At 39.6% G+C, this 20,147-nt stretch overlaps 1 protein-coding gene across 1 annotated transcript; it reads right to left on the reverse strand.

Annotated features, from left to right (window-relative positions):
- Positions 1 to 4,033: 4,033 nt before the first annotated feature.
- Positions 4,034 to 19,587, reverse strand: LOC121330695 (collagen alpha-2(IX) chain-like). The gene is made up of 10 exons (XM_041277422.1): positions 19,558 to 19,587; positions 18,714 to 18,767; positions 17,355 to 17,399; positions 16,541 to 16,594; positions 14,361 to 14,405; positions 12,782 to 12,835; positions 7,484 to 7,591; positions 5,632 to 5,685; positions 4,490 to 4,543; positions 4,034 to 4,060 (listed from the first exon to the last, which is right to left on the reverse strand). Exons 1-10 carry the CDS (start codon positions 19,585 to 19,587, stop codon positions 4,034 to 4,036), a joined length of 525 nt encoding a protein of 174 aa, XP_041133356.1.
- Between the last annotated feature and the right edge of the window lie 560 nt (positions 19,588 to 20,147).

Below are 20,147 nucleotides of genomic sequence, written 5' to 3' on the forward strand. Positions count from 1 at the left end.
ATTTCCCAGCCAATTTGAAATTCCTAATTTGAATGCTTACTTTTGCAACCCACTTACTGATCAGGCGGACTGAAGATCCCTAGATGGCGCTGTCAAGTCAATCACCTCTTTTCACTACTGAACCAAGGGAACTGGTGTTACCAAGCTACTGAACCCTGGAGACGAGGTCAGCTTGGGACATCTCTTCCTGACCAGTAGGGGGTCAATAAAGCGCAATGATTGGGTGAAATATTATTTTGCCCAAGCAGTTTTCCAAGTAAAAAGAAACTTAAAGAATGTTTTGTTGAGAAGTCCTTTTCAATGTCTTTGTGTGTTTTGTACAAAAATGTATTTTGCTTACAGTATGTGACCAAACAACACATGTCAATAACACAAATGCCCTTACCATGGCTGTAGATTAAAAATTAGAGCTATCTGTATGATAAAAAATGAGATGACCATGAAGCACAGAATAGTAATTTCTCCTACAAAGCACACATTGTAACAGATCAAGAAGTCTCATGGAAACCTCAGGTATACTCACTGGAGCTCCGTGTGTCCCGTCTAACCCACGAGGACCAGGGAGACCTCTCGACCCCTGGAGTAAGAGAGGAAGGTCAACACACAGAACACACCCAGCAGCCAGCCACGATTCAACATTTTGAAAACTGAGATAAACGAATAACCCCTCACTAAAACATGAACTACAAACTCTATTTAACCAAAATGGACAGCCTTTAACAAAACATTCCTTAAAACAACCCTTAAAACAGTCCTAAAGTGAATAGTTACCTTTTATTAAGTTTATTTTTTCAAATTGCTAAAGCCAAGGTCTTCCTCTCAGCAGAACACTATCATTTAGTTCTTTATTTTCACTTGGACCCAGGCCATGTCAATTCATCCTGCCACCACATTACTGATTCACTTCTTGTGCAGCAGGTGAGTCACATGTTTAGCCTCACACTCACAGTATGCAGGGTCTTGAGCCACAGTTCCATTACTTCATTACACCACTCGATAAAAATCTATCTCAACTTGTTCTAATATCAAAACTCTCACAGCATTCATGTTCATGTTACATAGATTTTTTTCTACAGTCAGAGATTTAAAACCTGCTGTTTCTCGCAATATACATTGCCCTGCCATATTAAAATGAGCAGTCTTGAAACAGAGGTGACATGGGACAGGGCTGTGCAGTCATGGAATCAATGAGATTCTGTATTACACTCTGGTCCAGATTTTGCCAGTTTGGTGTTCCAGACATGTTCGATAGGGTTCATGTCGGGACTCTGAGGAGTCCAGGGAAGAAGCTGCAGCCCCTCTTGTCTCTTCCAGGCAGTGATGACTACTGATGTATGGCATGGTGTGATGCAGACTGCAAAACTCCTGGGCAGATGTAATGTGCTGAATTGAGACATCACTCAATAAACAACAACTCGGTCTTTCCACTGAACCAAATCGCAACCCAGACCACGACGATGCTGCCACCATGCTTTACCGTTCAGCAACCATTCCGCAGTTCATCCCCAGCTCTCCTCCATTCCCAAATGCGCCTATTCAAATTTAATTGTTTGAAGTCGGACTCATCTGATATTAGAATGGTCTATAGAGTGCTGTCTGCGCTGTACATCTGCATGGGCGAGCAGCGGTTTCTGTCAGGCACTCTCACTGTAGCCCAGTCTATGCAGAACCCGTTGTGCTGTACTTTGGCTCATGTTCGCGAAGCTGGCGATGCCTGCATGGCTTTGTCATGCAAGTGCTCATTGTGCTTGGTTTGTGACTGTCAATAGCCAACATCATGCAGCTAGCAGACGTTCCTGTTAACATGTCACAATAATGTTATGCACACACCCATTTGAAAGTCCAACATCTGAATTCCGCGATATTGTGTAAAAGGTAAAATATCACACACACCTACTCTCTGAAGCATATTGCACTCCTTCTGAGCTCCACAATGCAGACGGCTGATATTTTACCATGGCAGCGGAGGTATTGTGGGAATTCTGGATGACACCACAATTTTTGGGGGCACACATTTTAATATGGCGAGGCACTGTATTCTTTAGGCAACTACCACTCTCAAGTGATGGAAATGAACAAGTCTGGTTTCAAACTGTTTTCAGTTTAATCCCAGTGGCTGAAACGTAGCACACATCTAGAGTTTGGCAAGATGTGGGTTTGACCAGAGTCACTGGAAATCAGACTGGGGAAAAAAAAGCTGTAGTCCCTCACCTTGACCCCCCGTAGTCCTGTCACCCCTGGTCTCCCTGCCCTGCCCTGTGGGAAACAAACATGGGGCTTTAGTCTGGAGAGAATACACTAAAACCTGGCTTAATATCAATATCACCTCATCTGGAGTATCATAGGTTCTAGTACTGTGTAGGAATGACCTTACTCACCCAGCTAGAGTGGGAGGTTTAAAGTGTAATAGAGAGAAAGCATCACTGTAGTCCCCTGGAAGTATTTTCTCTGTTTCTGTACCAATGATCTAATTTGTTGGTAATGGTTTACTCTAGAGTGTACGTTATGGCTCTAGTTGTTTTTCTGATGATCTATAAAGCCTTGTGTATTGTTACCACTTTAAGCCAGACTTGATATTTAACTCACTAACACTTAACCCTGCATACCCAGACCCAGCAGTAAATTAATGAAAATCTGAAGTACACAGGAACCTTAATACCAGGGGCTCCTTGCAGACCAGGTGCTCCAGGCTTTCCCACTTCCCCCTGCAGATCAAAGATACAGTGACAACATTAGAAGGCTTTTCCTCCTATCAATCCCTTGCATAATATAATAATGTGTTTATCTTTATATAGCACCTTTCAAAGTGGACCACCATCACAAAGCACTTTACAGAGGTAGGTTGTGAACTGTGCATTATATGCACTTACAATAGGACATTGATTTAACATCTCATCCGCAGGATGGAGCACAAGGAGGTTAAGAGACTTGCTCAGGGTCACACAATGAGTCAGTCACTGTCAGATGTGGGGTTTGAACTGGTGACCTTACAAGCCCCTAAACTTTAACCACTGGACCACACTGCATACAAATACAATAGGACTAAAGAGGCTTCATATTACTGTCATTGTTTTTTTTCCTAATGTCATCTTAACCTTTTTTTTTTAGATATTTACAATTACTGAAATGTAATGGCTCTAATTGCAATTTTACTTTTAAAAAATGGATATATGGTAAATTGTGTTAAGTACTTCAGTTCAGGAGAGGCTCTTCAATTCAGTTGCTGGCTATAGACATATGGATGAATGTAGTCTAGATCTGCCACAGTGGCAGTAGTAATACTAAACTTGATCCAAAGTGGCAGATCACTGGTATTGGCTTTTACTTCTATAGAGACACTTTGCTGGTCCAGCCTCTGTTACACATGGCAATGGCAGGCAACTGGAACAGAAAAGCAGCTCCTGGATTCCTTTACACAATAAACACAACAACATCTGAGTGACTGCAATGAGAACCACTCCAAATGACTGTTGAAATAATGAAGATTATAGATTAAGAGAAATAGGAAGTCAGGCGGTGAGGGGAATATTTTGCTTGCAGAAGAAGCAAACGTATAGGAAGTGTTTTTCCGTAGCCCTTTTTTTTTTTTTTAACGATTTCCCCATTTTTAGATGTTTGAATGTGACACTGGGTCACTAGGGGCACAATGAGTATCTCAAGTTAGGGCTGTGATGTCATCTTTATTAGGAATGCATGGAGTTGGGGGAAGAGAGGGGCCAGCACAGTCTTACCATCATTCCTGGCAGCCCAGAAAAGCCTCTACGCCCCATCCGGCTGAGATGAAAACATTTATACTGTATGTAGTTACATTTATACTGTATGTATATATATATATATATATATATATATATATATATATATATAATATATATATATATACACACACACACACACACACACACACACACACACACACACAGGGGGACAAAACATACAATATGCAGCACACACATGTGTGAAAATGCCCCTGTTAAGCATAACATTGCTGACATTTATTCTGTTATATTCCTAGTTTCTGTCATTTAAAGGCTGGTTATCCTGGAGGGAAGGTCCTGTATCCCTATAGAACAAACACCTTGCAGACTGACTGTCATGTCCAATCAGTGCTGTCTTGGCTGCCTTAACCTCACACTGGTACTGCAGTTTCTGTGCTGTAAAAAGTCATGCTCTCAAAGTGATGCTACAAAAACCTGATGTGTTTTTTGGAAAGAGGGGATCATGTTTGCATCAGTGAAATGTATCACAGCATATTATCACAGCTACATTAATGTAATAGCTGTACCCGTGTATAATTGCTCAGGCCTGAATGGACTGATCAAACTTTCTGTGCACCTGGTCATGCTACTAAGCTCTACAACAAACATCATCTCTGCTGTAAATTTGTCCTAATGAGTGTTGACTGTTTAAAACCATACGTTCATTTCCTAAGAGAATTGTAACTTACAGGAAACATGTAATGCTCAATAGTGGTAATAAAACAGCATATTACCTTCTCTCCCCGAGGTCCAGGCAATCCTTTCACCCCAGTAGGACCTCTAAAGCCCTGCAGAAAAGGAAGACATTTTGTGTGAATCCCCCACTGCTGTAATAGGCAGAGCCAGGTAATGTTTCACAACTGTGAGGGGGCACTAATACGTGCGGACCAACATGGAGGAGAGTTGAAATGCACCTCTGATTAGCGTGAGCACCCTTATCATTGCAGTGAAAACCTTTGTTTTTGTTTGCTTTTTCCCCTTAAAGAGCCAGTATCACATTCTGATATATCAACACCTGCAAGATGTATTGGACCTTGCTGTGCTGTTTGTTCCCAGATCACTTAAAATAATGTTCAGTCTTTTTTTGGCATTATGAACTGCTTTGGGCAACTCTGAACTATCCTGAAGATTTGTGGTATGTTTACATTTTGAGTGGATGCACTGATTATTCTCAGACTGTAGCTGCTCAGGTTGCTAGGATACGGTCTGCCTGGCAGCACGTGCAGCAGTGTCACATAGGATAAATGAACACAATGGCCTATGAGTTTAAGACATGTTCTATTTTTGCCATTAAAATGTTATTTTAAACTTTTCATAAAATGCCAACTGCAACAGTTTTTGTAATTAGTAAATTAAAAACCAGTACATGTCCTTTGTGTTGGGTATTTAGTAATTATTATTCATTAATGTTCTCTATATTGTGGCAGCAAGAAATAAAATGGAACAGCACTTCACTTTTCTTTTTTTATTCATAAATGTACTCTATATTGTTAGGACTATTAATTTTATTACTATTAAATTAAATTATTATTACTAAGAGCTACATTTTAATAACTATCTTTTATTATTTTGCCCATATTATACCATACTATAAAAAGCTGACTCAAGTGTTGTCTTCCTCTACTGACAAGGTGGCAGTATTTGAACGACAGGTTATTTCTATTTCAGTGAGCAGGTACATCTTAATTCCTGCAGTCTGTTTAAAACAACTCTGTTATTTCAAAGAGCACTTCGATGACTGGAATTGTGGTCTGACTACAGCTGGACCACTGGAGTGAAACTGAACTGTAGCCCAGGAATTAACTAAGAGCCAGGGAGCAAATAAAAATATTAAAAGAAAAGCAGGAACATAGAAATGAAGAAGGAAGCCACTAACCTTGGGACCATCTCTACCCAGTTTGCCAGGTTCTCCCATTGCGCCTTCATAACCCTGAGCAAATATAGACAGAGCTCAGACCAATGCATTTGTATTGTTTCCACTGTCTGGTGCTACAGGCTTTGGCTGCCCATGGCTAGCCGCTGAAATCAAACAAGTGCTTCAGTGCTTTATTCCAAACCTGACCAATCTCAGAAATTCAAAGGGCACTGGGGAAGTGTGCTTTGTTTTAAAGACCCTGCCGGTAATCCTGTGTTCAGAGCAAAGCAGTCTGAGCAATGGAAGCTGAAACTGAAAGAATGTTCATTGTTATTTTCATTACGGCACTACACACCATTGTAGACAACCTTCTCAAGACCCAACTGAATGAACCTCTAAAAGAAGATGGATGGAAAGTGAAACGTAAAACAATAACATCATAAAGAAATGCCTTAATAACACAGAACATCTCCTGGCATGTAGGGCTAACGTCGCTGTGACAGAGAGTGAAGGTGTGTAAAAGAGGTGAAGTTTGGCCTCCTGACAGACAGGGATGCAAACAAGACCAATCTATCTACACTTATCAAGATGGAGCTACACAGGTGCTCCAGGATTTCTCATCATCAAGTCCATGGCTAAGCAATTAACCAATTGGTTAAGGAATGGCTAAGAGAGGATCTATGTCGTGGAGCCTGGAGTATATAGAGAGCTGTGGTAGGCACTTTTTAACATTTGAGGTCAGGTGAACTGGAAGTGGGTGGGCATTTGTGTGTACAGAAACAGCGCATGACTTGTTGGACATACTGAATGGGAAGATTAAAGAGCTCAGCAGTTGTCTCTCATTTATCTTTTGTTTTGTATTTTCACCTTTTGGTTTTGTTAAATTTCACTCTCCACTAGGAGAGAAACTTGTAAATAAATACATAGTGAACTTATACCTGGACTCTGTGCTGGCTTTTTCCAGTCACTCAGCATTGCCACCCGTGTCACCTACAGTCGCTTAGATTTAATAAATCAAGTTCCACATGTTTCATCATAGCCATAAACAAAGAAGTCCAGTTTATCATGGCAGAGATTTATGAAATTGAATCGTTTTTTGTTTTGGGCAGCACAACAATCGTTGAAGTAATGAACTGTCCTCAGATGGGGAAGTTTTTCCTTCACTGGGGCGAGGAGTTTGGATTGAAAGAATTCCTGGCACCTATTATACTCAATGGGAAGTTCTAAAATTCAGAAGTGAGTTCAAAACCTTGATTAACATCTTCCATACTTTACTTCATTACTATGATAGCAGTGCGAGTAATATATCCATGTCACATAAAAGTCATTGTTCACCTAGAATGAAAGATGCTGACTTTTTTTTTTTTTTTTAATACAGACGAAGCTGACACCTTAAACTTTTCTTTGTAATTTTTTTTATTTTTGGGGTTTCACCCAAGGTCAAAGGTCAAAAACACTGTAAGATGTAACTTCCTTTTGTTTTATTCAAATGTATGTTTGAATTTGCCATGTGATTTCCAATAAAATGACACCTCACACAAGTAAAAGGTTGGTTAACGTTAAGGGGGGCAGGGGTCCTCTCTATAACTTTTGACCCATTGACCTGATCAGTCTAAAAATGTATATTTTATCTTGTTTGCCTGTAACAACCCTAAGAACCAAGTCTGGTGTAATTCGGAGACGGTACGGTTTAAAACCCAACTTTTTTTTTTTTTTTTAATCATGGAATGACCCATTAGATATTTGTAGGCACATAAGCAACTCCAGAAACAACCACTCCTGAATCAATAGGCTTAAACAAAGACTTGAATAGATAAATGTGAAGTTGTAATTGTATAGAGGTCCACCAGGGGGCAGTGTTTAATAAACTCACCGGTATCCCTGGGAGGCCTGGGGCACCATTCACTCCCATAACTCCAGGAAAGCCTGAAGGGCCGGTCCTTCCTTTGAACCCCTTCCTGCCCCGTGGCCCTGGAGGGCCCTGCAACGAAACAAAGAGCCAACATCGAAACAAGGGTAACAACTCAGGTAAGATAGCCATTAAATATATTTATCTAAATGCTAAAAGTATCAAAATGTTAGAACTTGAAGTTACTGCACTAACAAGTAACTACAATGTGATAGGTGTTACGGAAACTTGGTTATCTGAGAGTGAGGGGGACGAATATAATATTAGTAGGTATATACTGTATAGGAAAGACAGGCAGGACAAAAGAGGTGGAGGGGTAGCGCTATACATCAAAAATAGTCTTGAAGCCCAGGTGTTAAATCTGGAATTAAAAAACAACGCTGAAATATGGGTAAGAATAATGGACACAAATTCAAAGGGCATAATAATAGGGGCATACTATAGACCGCCAAATTCAGACACCGAGCAAAATAATCTGTTATACAATGATTTCAGAAATGCATGCAGCAAAGGAGAAGCCATATTATATGGGGGATTTCAACATTCCCCATATAAAATGGGAAAACCCAGTGGGGAGCACGACAGACGAAACTGAAATGGTGGCAATAATAAATGACTGCTTCCTAATGCAATTTGTCAAGGCACCGACAAGAGGGGAGGCATGCCTTGATTTCGTCTTTTCAAGTAACAAAGACAGAATAACTAAACCAGGTCAGAGAATCATTGACAAACACAGAACACTACACGGTCTCATTTGAAGTGTTTTTTAAAACCACAAAAGTAATGACTAAAGCTAAAGTTTACAACTTTAGGGGCAAACTATGAAGGAACGAAACAGAGACTAACAGAAGTAGATTGGAGTAAAATAGAGAAAAGATCCACAGAAAAAGGATGGCTGTATACTAGAGGCGCAAAACAGTTCCATCCCAAAAGTAGACAAATTTAAATTTAAAACAAAATAGACAATAGATCAATTTAATAGATCAGTTAAAAAATATATTATGTGAAAAAAGGCACTTTACAGAATGTTCAAAAGGGACAAAAAACAAAGTACACAGAAAAAGAACTTCGAACTGCAAATGCAAGTCAAAAAGAAAGTTAGAAAGCTCAAGAGAGAGATAGAAATTAACATTGCTAAGGGGGCGAAAACCAATTCCAAAAATAGGAGGTTAAATGTCTAACAGATAAAAAAATAGCAAATATATTAAGTAGAATGGCTCTCAAAAGTATTCAACCCCTTGGACTTTTCCACATTTTATTGTGTCACAAGATGGAATCAGAATGGATTTATTTATGAGTTTATGCCACTGATCAACACAAAGTCCATATGTCAAAGTGAAAAATAAAATCTACAAATTGTTCTAAATTAATTACAAATACAAAACAGAAAATAACTGATTGCATAAGTATTCACCCCCTTGAGTCAATATTTGGTAGAGGCACCTTTGGCAGCAATTATAGCCATGAGTCTATTTAGATAAGTCTCAAACAGCTTTGCACATCAGGACACTACAATTTTTGCCCATTCTTCTTTGCAAAATTGCTCAAGCTCCGTTGGATGGGGACCTTTGGTGAACAGCAATTTTCAAGTCTTTCCACATATTCTCAATTGGATTGAGGTCCGTGCTTTGACTGGGCCTTTTTATTTTTAAGCCACTCCAGTGTATCTTTGGCTGTATGTTTGGGGTCATTGTCCTGCTGGAAGATGAATTTTCTCCCAAGTCCCAGGTCTCTTGTAGACTTCAGCAGGTTTACCTCCAGGATTTCTCTGTACTTTGCTGCATCCATTTTGCCCTCTATCTTCACAAGCTTTCCAGGCCCTGATGCAGAGAAGCATTCCCATAACATGATGCTGCCACCACCCTGCTTCACGGTAGGTATGGTGTTCTCAGGATGATGGGCGGTGTTAGGCTTGCGCCAAACATAGCGCTGAGCGTTGAGGCCATAAAGTTCTATTTTGGTCTCATCAGACCATAGAATCTTCTTCCACTTGGTCTCAGAGTCTCCCACATGCCTTCTGGCAAACTCTAGCCATGATCTGATGTGAGTTATTTTCAACAATGACTTTCTTTTTGCCACTCTCCTATAAAGGCCAGTTTTGTGAAGCTATTGTTGCCACATGCACAGTGTCTCCCAGCTCAGCCGTGGAAGATTGTAATTCCTTTAGAGTTGCCATAGGCCTCTTGGTGGCCTCCCTGACTAGTGCCCTTCTTGCCCGGATTCTCAGTTTTTGAGGACGGCCTGTTCTAGACAGATTCACAGTTGTGCCATATTCTCTCCATTTCTTAATAATGGACTTTACTGTGCTCCGGGGGATATTCAGTGCCTTGGAAATGTTCTTATATCCTAACCCTGATTGGTGCTTTTGAAGAACCTTATTCCGGATTTGCTTTGAATGTTCCTTCATCTTCATGATGTACTTTTCGTTAGGAAATGTACTAACCAACTGTGGGACCTCCCAGAGACAGGTGTATTTAACCTGAAATCATGTGAAACACCTTAATTGAACTCCATTCAACTAACTATGTGACTTCTAAAGACAATTGGTTGCACCAGAGCTTATTTAGGTGTGTCATAGCGAAGGGGATGAATACTTATGCAACAATTATTTTCTGTTTTATATTTGTAATTAATTTAGAACAATTTCTAGATTTTATTTTTCATTTTGACATTATGGACTCTTTTTGAGTTGATCAGTGGCAAAAACTCCTAATTAAATCCACTTTGATTCCATGTTGTAACACAATATAATGTGGAAAAGTCCAAGGGGGGTGAATACGTGTTTCTATCCTGTTTTAAATAACTTTAGCATAACTGAGGCAGACATGCTAAAAGGACTAGGAGCTTAAAATAAACAAATCCCCTCGGCTGGATGAGATCCTCCCAACAGTACTCAAAGAAATTAAAGAAGTTATTTACAAACCGCTAACCAAGATCATGCAACAGTCTCTTGACGCAGGAGTTGTACCGACAGACTGGAAAATTGCAAACGTAATACCGATCCACAAAAAGGGAAACAAAACTGAACCAGGTAACTATAGACCAATAAGTCTGACTTCTATTATACGTAAACTTATGGAAACTATAATAAGATCCAAAACGGAAAATTACCTATATGGTAACAGTATCCTAGGAGACAGTCAGAATGGTTTTAGGATGGGGAGATCGTGTCTAACTAACTAACTAATCTGCTTGATTGAACCATTCAAAATCCTAAAAGGTATTGACAATGTCGACCCAAGGGACTTTTTCAACGTAAAAAAAGAGACAAGAACCAGGGGTCACAAATGGAGATTAGATAAAGGGGCATTCAGAACAGAAAATAGGAGGCACTTTTTTACACAGAGAATCGTGGGAATCTGGAACCAACTCCCCAGTAATGCTGTTGAAGCTGACACCCTGGGATCTTTCAAGAAGCTGCTTGATGAGATTCTGAGATCAATAAGCTACTAACAACCAAATGAGCAACAGTCACACTGGCCAGCTCAAAACACTGCCCTAACATTGAATCCACAGTGTTACAGAAAAGACCACAGAATTACATTTTAATCATGCCGTTGCTAGCATTGCAGCGGCTTTTAAAAAGTACCGAAAAACTAAAACTATGATAATAAATTATTTAAAGCTAGCATTGCGTTCTATGGGGAAAAAAACTAAACATCAGTTATTTTTTTTATCACCATTGTTGTTTTGGTACTTTCATAAAGATGGCAGTACCATAATTAAAATTCTAGAGTAAATAACACAAATAACATAATAACTTAACATAATAGAAAAGGTAATATCGAAGTACATATGTTACATGCTTATTAATTCCATGTAAGTATGTGTTCTAATGACATTAGTCACTTGACTTGGTTAAGATTGAATGTTTTAAGTAATGGATGAATTATCTTCAGTGTCAAGATACACTCATCACAGGCTACCTGCTATACATAATATTGTAGTAATCCTGGGGGTAGCTTCTAAATAACTACTTGGGTCATTTTTGTACTCAGTACTCAGCACACTAATTGTATCCCTGAATAGATAAACATCTGCTATTTTTAATGTCTAATCATTATTTTATGAGACAGGCATCTCACAAGAACAGTGGTACTGGGTTTCTGCAATAGTACTGGCTTCTGCAGTGGTTCTTGGTTTCTGCAGTGGTTCTTGTTTTCTGCAGTGGTTCTTGGTTTCTGCAGTGGTTCTTGGTTTCTGCAGTGGTTCTTGGTTTCTGCAGTGGTTCTTGGTTTCTGCAGTGGTACTGGGTTTCTGCAGTGGTTCTTGGTTTCTGCAGTGGTTCTTGGTTTCTGCAGTGGTTCTTGGTTTCTGCAGTGGTACTGGGTTTATCAGTACCACTTGGTTTCTGCAGTGATTCTTGGTTTATCAGTACCATTTGGTTTCTGCAGCGGTTCTTGGTTTCTGCAGGTGGTTCTTGGTTTCTGCAGTGGTACTGGGTTTCTGCAGTGGTACTGGGTTTCTGCAGTACCACTTGGTTTCTGCAGTGGTGGTACTTTTCTGGTTTCTGCAGTAGTACTGGGTTTCTGCAGTGTTACTTGGTTTCTCCAGTGGCTCTTGGTTTCTCCAGTGGTACTGAGTTTCTGCAGTGGTTCTTGGTTTCTACTGTGGTACTGGGTTTCTGCAGTGGCTCTTTGTTTCTGCAGTCATAACTGCCAAGTGTGATTCCAGTTCTTGTCAGTTACCATTCGGACAAACCCATTCATTGTTAGAAAATGGACACATTAAAATAATTTTCATATATCTGAAAAGGGGGTGATTATCTATATAAACCATAACACTAAGACAGGCTTCACTGTATAAACCATGACACCAAGACAGGCTTCACTATATAAACCATGACCCAAGACAGGCTTCACTGTATAAACCATGACCCAAGACAGGCTTCAATGTATAAACCATGACACCAACACATGCTTCAATGTATAAACCATGCCCCAAGACAGGCTTCACCATGTAAACCACGAGACCAAGACAGGTTTCACTATATAAACCATGACACCAAGACAGGCTTCACCATGTAAACCATGAGACCAAGACAGGCTTCACTGTATAAACCATGACCCAAGACAGGCTTCACTGTATAAACCATGACACCAACATAGGCTTCACTGTATAAACCATGCCCCAAGACAGGCTTCACCATGTAAACCATGACACCAAGACAGGCTTCACTGTATAAACCATGACCCAAGACAGGCTTCACTATATAAACCATGCTGATTCACATGCACTGTTCTCATGTTTCCTGTTACTTACTGGGTCTCCCTTGAATCCTGGATCTCCTTTCTCCCCTTTTGATGCTTTCAGCCCCTGAAACAGAAGGACACGCACAGACACACTCATGGCTTCTTGTTAATACAGAGGACAGCAACGTGTGCTGGAAACAAAAAATGTAGTCATTCCATACAGCATTCCTTTGGATCATTTTTATGTTGGATTAATAATAAAGTTTGGTTTCCAAATTCCAAATTCTCTCCCCATTGTGGTGAGATTGTGACACAGCAGCATACATATCACACACATTTTATAAGAAGTGCACGGCCAAACCATGGTACAGCTTCAAATGGGGGGTAAATCACTACTAGTTAACATTTACAAGGAGGTTAGAGATTTAGAAAATAAAAACCGAAAAGTTCAAGCCCTACTTTTGTTCAAGGATCAGAATTACTGTAGCTCTATGTATAATAAGTTTATAATAAATACATATGCAGTCAAAAATGTTTAGCAAATAATACAAGGTTAGTACACAATGCTTTCCTATGGAATGTTTTTTTAATTTTATTGATTTTCATATGTGTGTAACACTATGTCTGGGTTTTTGTTTTGTTTCCCTTGCTTTCTTAATTGTATTATTATTTTGGTGACCAGGTGGGCTGGTCTGAACCTGCGGTTCTTCAAAATGACCTAAAAGTTTCTTGTAAATCCAGTAAAAGCATTTACAGTGCAGGCTATGTATTTATAATAACTGCCAAATACAAAGTGAATATGTGTGTTTCCAAAGAGATTACCAAATACTGACCTTTGATTCTGTGCATACAAAGAGACTTGTAAATTAAAGAGCTGAATAATTACTATTTGGTATTATATCCAGCAGTTTCTCAGTTCCAAACGGTTGTGACATAAATTAGATATTAAATAAACAGGATTTTTTTTTTTTAAATCAAGGGTATCAGGTGCATTCTGTTAATGGCAGGTGCAGCATGGAAAAGACTGCAGTTTTATTAAAATTGACACACAGCTTTAAAATCAAATACACGTTTAACATAATAGGTGCATCTTTCATATTGAAAATGTGAGCTCTACAAAGTGATGATAATACATACTAGATACGATTTACTGGAATTATTTTGTTGGCTCTGTGTAACTTAAAACGCTTTAAAATGCATGCTCCTGTCTTATGAACATTACTATAACTGGTACCTTTTTCCGTAGTGAGTTTGAACTACAAATCAAGATGTGATTGGAAACTTTTAATCTATAAGGTTGTATCTGAAATACCCACGTATCCAAAGTTAACAAACTGAATGACAAATGTTTCCACTGGAAGTATTTTTCAATAGCTTTAAAAACACATTGAATACGTTTTTTGTTTTTCAGGCAATTTGTCCACTTGAACTATAAAAAATAAGCAAAACATCTTCAACGCATAAAAAAACAAGAGAGCGCTGGTTTGCAACAGGTAAGAATTGCAAATAGGGGCAAAACAAATGAGAGGACCTAAAGTTACAGGGACAAACAGCCCCAAAAACCACGTCCGTTTAGTACAGTCCTGCTGAAGCATGCGTTGCAACAAATTATCAAGCAGCGATGAAGGAATTGCATTTAGGAATCTTACTGGATCACCTGATGGACCAGTCTTTCCAGCTTTTCCGGGGGTGCCCTGTAAGAGAAACAGACAAGATTACAGTTGGCACTGACTACAGAAGAGGTGCCTTCTACTCTGTGCACATACAAACAGGTCATCTCAATTTAAACTCAAGCTACTAAGATTCCAATCAGTCTATAGATGGTGGTAGTAAAACATTTAAACACAGCTCACCATGCTCTTGTTTACTGAAACACAAGACTGAAGACTCACCTTTTCAAGCCACTAGCGGGCAATGTGAGAGCATTTCTGAGGTCTATATAGAAAATATATTGTTTTGCTTTATTGCATTCTGTACTGTATTATGTTGTGTCTTTAAAAGACAAACTAACACCTGTTGCATCACATCATTGTGCTGAAACATCGTAAAGCATTCAAAACAATACACTACTGCTATGGATTAACACATTTAAGACTAGTGCTCCCACTACATTCCCCATGAGATTGTAAATATGGGGTTCTCCTAGACATAAGATTGCGTTTCATTTCCTATTAGATCACACATACATTTCAAAATATCACCAGCTAGAACAACTTTCCAATGTTCTTGTCATCACACCTGTGCAGCAACTACAGTGCTGAGAAAAAGTTTGTGAACCCCTTAGGATTTTCACATCTTTCACATATTTCAAACCTAAAATTTTATTAGATCTTAATCTAAGTCCTAATAATAACCTGATTAAACAAATTACACAAAAACATGGTACTTCTTCAACATTTATTTATCCACAAATGATTCAACATTCAATATCCATGTGTGAAAAAGTATGTGAACCTTTAGATTCAGTAACCAGTGGCACCCCCCCTTAAGCAGCAATGACTTCAACTAAGCTTTTCCTGTAACTGTGGGTCAGTCTCTCACATCGGTTTTGAGGGATTTTGGCCCATTCCTCCTTACAAAACTGCTTCAACTCTGTGACATTTGAGGGCTTCCTTATATGGACATCTCGCTTCAGGTCCTGCCACAACATTTCAATGGGGTTTAGGTCTGGACTTTGACTAGGCCATTCTAAAACACAGCATTTCTTCTTCTGCAGTCATTCTATTGTAGATCTGCTTGTATGTTTAGGATCATTGTCTTGCTGCATGACCCACTTTCGGTTCAGCTTCAGCTCATGGACGGATGGCCTGACAATCTCCTCTCACAATGCAGAATTCATGGTTGTGTCAATGATGGCAAGCCATCCAGGTCCTGAGGCAGTAAAGGTGCCCCAAACTATCACACTCCCACCACCATGCTTGACGGTTGGGATGAGGTTCTTCTGTTTGAACGCAGTGTTTGGTTTTCGCCAAACATAACATTTCTCATTGAGGCCAAAAAGTTCTACCTTTGACTCATCTGTCCAGAGAACATTGCTCCAGAAGTCTTGTGGATCATCTATGTGCTCTTTTGCGAACTTCAGATGGGTAGCAATGTTCTTTTTAGAGAGCAGTGGTTTCCTCCTGGCTATCCTTCTTGTTCAGTCTTTTTCTGATAGTTGAGTCATGAACACTCACATTAGTGGCGAGAGTGGCCTGCAGATCCTTGGATGTTACTCTGGGGTTCTTTGTGACTTCCTTGATGATTTTCCGGTTTGCTCTTGGAGAGATTTTGGTAGGACGACCGCTCCTGGGTAGAGTGTCTGTGGTCTTGAACTTTCTACATTTGTAGACTATCTGTCTGACAGTGGATTGGTGGAGCCCCAAATACTTAGAAATGGTTTTGTAACCCATTCTAGACTAAAGAGCATCAATAACGGTCCTCAGAGATTTATTTTGATTGTGGCATGACATGTTTCCACACACCTGTATGGTGAAGACCAAACTCACAAAGTTTCTGATCTTTATATAGGGTGGGGCCTCCCAAACTCACCCCTGAAGATCTACCTAATTATTTAAACATCTGATCCTAATTAGCCTCTTCATTGAGCTGATAAAACCAGGGGTTCACTTACTTTTTCACATGAAAAATCTTAATCTTAATTACTCATTGTTTGTCTAATTCATTTTTCTCGGAACTGTATTACCTAATACACTGCACATGAAGGAAGACAAACCTGTACCCAACACAGTGCTCTAATCAATCAATCAATCAATCAATCAATGACGAAGACAGACAGATAGATAGACAGCAGACACAGAGTGAGCGAGCGAGGGAGCATGCTCCTTACCGTGGCTCCACTACCTCCAGGGTCCCCAATCACACCAGCTTCCCCGGGCTCTCCCTGCGATTTACAAGAGAACACATCATGTGATCATACCTTCATCGTTTGAAGCAGCTCATTCAATTCAGATGCAATTAGCATCAGTGTACCCATGATCTACATAAGTGTTATCGCATACCACCAGATTCTCTCAAGAAATTTTCACCACATTTAGGTAAATGTGCTTCTATAGCCACAGATCTTGATGCTCTGAGCAGAATCTTTTTAGCAAGTTTTTTTTAATCACAATTGGATAAAAGGTTCTCTAGATATACAGTATGGAAAATGTACATACAGGTGGCACTGGTAAAGTAATTGGATAAGAGGTGCTAGTACTGGCCAACAATTATTAATTATTAGGTTCCTGAAATTATGTTTGTTACACAGTAATAACTGTTAATAATGATTTGGTTAAGATTAGGGTTAAGTTTGACATACAGACAGATGGACAACTACCTCCTCCATATCCCCCAGATTATGATCCTCTCAATAACTTGTTTTAAGAAATGTCCTTAACAAGTTTGATTACTATTAGACAGACAGGCAGGCAGACTTCCTGTACCCCGAGATTATTATTATGTTATGCATGATAATAAAACAATGGTAATATCGTATGACAGTGAAAATTACTGGTAATTATTAACAGGTTAATATAAACTGTTTTTGTACATAGCTTTAGATTTTAATGCAAGGTCTATGGCAACAGGCTTTAGTCAGCTTTTCCAACATCTATGATGTTTTTTAATTGACTTGACTGTCTTGTAGGAACTGCTGTACTTACTGTGTCCCCCTTCTGCCCCCGGGGGCCCTCCCTCCCTGGTTTCCCCTGCAGAGAAACACAGGCATGTCAGAAGCACACACATCCCCTCCCCATGCTGCATGTTATTTAGTTTCCCCATTCTTATCATCACAGCATTGTTTGTTTTTTGTAAGTTTAAGCTCAAAAGGGATCACAGCCACACACCCAGCTTGTGAAGACTATTCCAGATAGGCTGGGTTCAGTATCCCACAAGGGCTTTTTACATCAAGTGACACTAAAGGTTTAAGCTCAGCAAGGTCCATATCCTAAAGTGATACAGTTTGGTGTCTTTATTAATATTAACTACAGCAGTTTAAGTATAAATAATTATACCTCGACAGCCAACAATACTGCCTTTTATGATAGCTCTTTTCTTTTGTAAAATATCTCTATTTTGTAGTCTCCTGTATTAATTAAATTAAATATATTGTATTAATTAAATATAGTTGTAATACGTACAATAGTGCATTCCAACAGCCTCTGTTACACATACTGTGGCTACATTATTGGTATCTCCCTGCAAATTTAATAACACTTGTTTGTTTATGTCAGGAGCAGTAGTAATTTAGAGCCCATAAAAATAAATAATTATTTCATATTCATTTATAGTAAAACATCCAGTGCCATCTTTTATCATCTTGTTCACATATTTGTTATTGGGGCCTGTTTTTGACATGTTTTCTTTTTGTTTGTTTTGTTTTTAATAAAACTTTAGATTGACCAATTATTTATTTTTTTAAATTAATTTTCTCCCCAGTTTGGAAAGTCCAATTGTGTTTTTTATCCTCACCACAGCACAGACGTTCTGAGGCGTGTGAGCATCCCTTGATCTCACAAGCCTAAAGCCAGAATCGCTTTTACACCTGGAGAACAGAGACCAGTCTGCCTCTTATCCACTCTGAATGTGCTCGGTGACTGGCCAGTAGGGTTTGTTGTTGAGCGATGAGGAGAAGGAATGCCTGCCGGTTTCCCCATCCCCCACCCCGACAGTGTCAGAGCCAATGTGACGTCCCCTTCAGAGTCCCCAGCAAAGTTCGGCCTCTTTCCACAGCCCGGACTAAAAATGGCGCCATCCAAGCTGTATGACTCATCCTGTGCTCCCCGCGGCAGAGCTTTAACTCGATGAGGCACTTGTGGACTAACATGTATTGTTAAGCATGGAGTCGATGTATATTTGTTTTTCTTCAATTGTAAACAACCAGCCAATGCTTAAAAAATCAAGGACTGTAAACAGGAGAGGTTTTCCTAAATGATTATGTTGAATTATTTACATGTCGCTCCAAAAATAGTGGCGTGATTCAAAAATAAATAAATAAATACAAAGTTCCCTGCTTGTTCTACCTGAGGTCCAGGCCCTCCGACAAGGCCCTGCATGCCATTGCTCCCAGCCTCTCCCTGCAAACACACACAGAATCACACAGGACGATACAGTGCATTACTATCAGCAACATCGAAGCAGACAGCAGCACTACAATGCCAACGGTTTTGTACAGAGAGTCAGTGGTAGCACAAGGCTGGTATTAGTGGAACGGTACCACTGTCTGCTATACTCTTCCCAAATGGTCTTCAATGGCAATGTAGATATTACAGAGGTATCCGTTCTGTACTGAGGGGCAATGGATGCACAAGTATAGGGCAGCCGCAATGGGAAGAGGCTGCCATTGGTGGAATGGGAACACAGTATGCTAACTATACCCTTCCCAAATGATCTTCAATGACAATGCAGACAGTGTTACTACAGTGGAATTGGAATGGTTCTGTGCTGAGGGGCAATGGTAGCACAGGTATCAGGTAGCTGCAATGGGACAAGGCAGTTATTGGTGGAAAGAAGAATGCCACAGTATGCTAACCCTACCCTTTTCAAATGGTCTTCACTATAGTACTGTACATGTACACTTGGACTCTGTGACACAGAGCCTGCTCTTGTGTATTTGTTGAAGGATCATGTGATCATTCACAGTATGCTGTGTCACCGGGAGATCATCCAAGTACACAACAAAAAGTCACATGACCACAACATGGCAGCCATATTAGGGTCACAGGCCAATGTGATGGGTACCATTAGATTTTGCCTGATAATTTTTCTCGAATGTATCATGCTGGCCACTGCAGGTTTAGCACTTGCTCTGTATTACCAGAGTGCTAACAAAAAATCAAAACAAACGACTGCTGATCAGATACTCACTGGCAGCCCCCTTGGTCCGCGTGGACCCATGGCTCCTGGCTGACCCTGGAATTGACAGCAAAATACAAACTGGGGTGAGCTACTGTTTGTTTCATTTTCATTGTGTAACTTGGCGTTACTTATAAATCACATATTTATATTCTATTCTAACTTGCATGTGTTATTTTTGTTGATTTGAGGGAGATAAAAATATTTTGTTATTTTGCATGTTTTAAAAATGTTTAAGAAGAAGAAGCCCACCAGCCCATGCTTACACACGGACAAATCACTACCATGGCCTGTTACTCCTTGTGTCACTAGTGGTCATTGAAGTAATTCAACATTACAAACATGTGGAAGAATTCATATTGCTTCTACATTCGTATGAAATTCTAAAACTTGTTATGAACAACAACTTTTGTTTTCCTGATTTCAAGTTTCATTTTTGCTGGCTATCATCTTTACACTTTTTAATGGACAGATGTGTTTACTTACACTGAACAGATCATTCCATCTGCTAGAGGAGTATAGCAGAGGCCATGGGCTTACGGCATTCTTGAATTTTGAATAGATAAAAATCTTCAAATCAATTACAGCATTAATTGCACAAG

Source organism: Polyodon spathula, chromosome 18 (assembly GCF_017654505.1).
Source record: "Polyodon spathula isolate WHYD16114869_AA chromosome 18, ASM1765450v1, whole genome shotgun sequence".
Lineage (NCBI taxonomy): Eukaryota > Metazoa > Chordata > Actinopteri > Acipenseriformes > Polyodontidae > Polyodon > Polyodon spathula.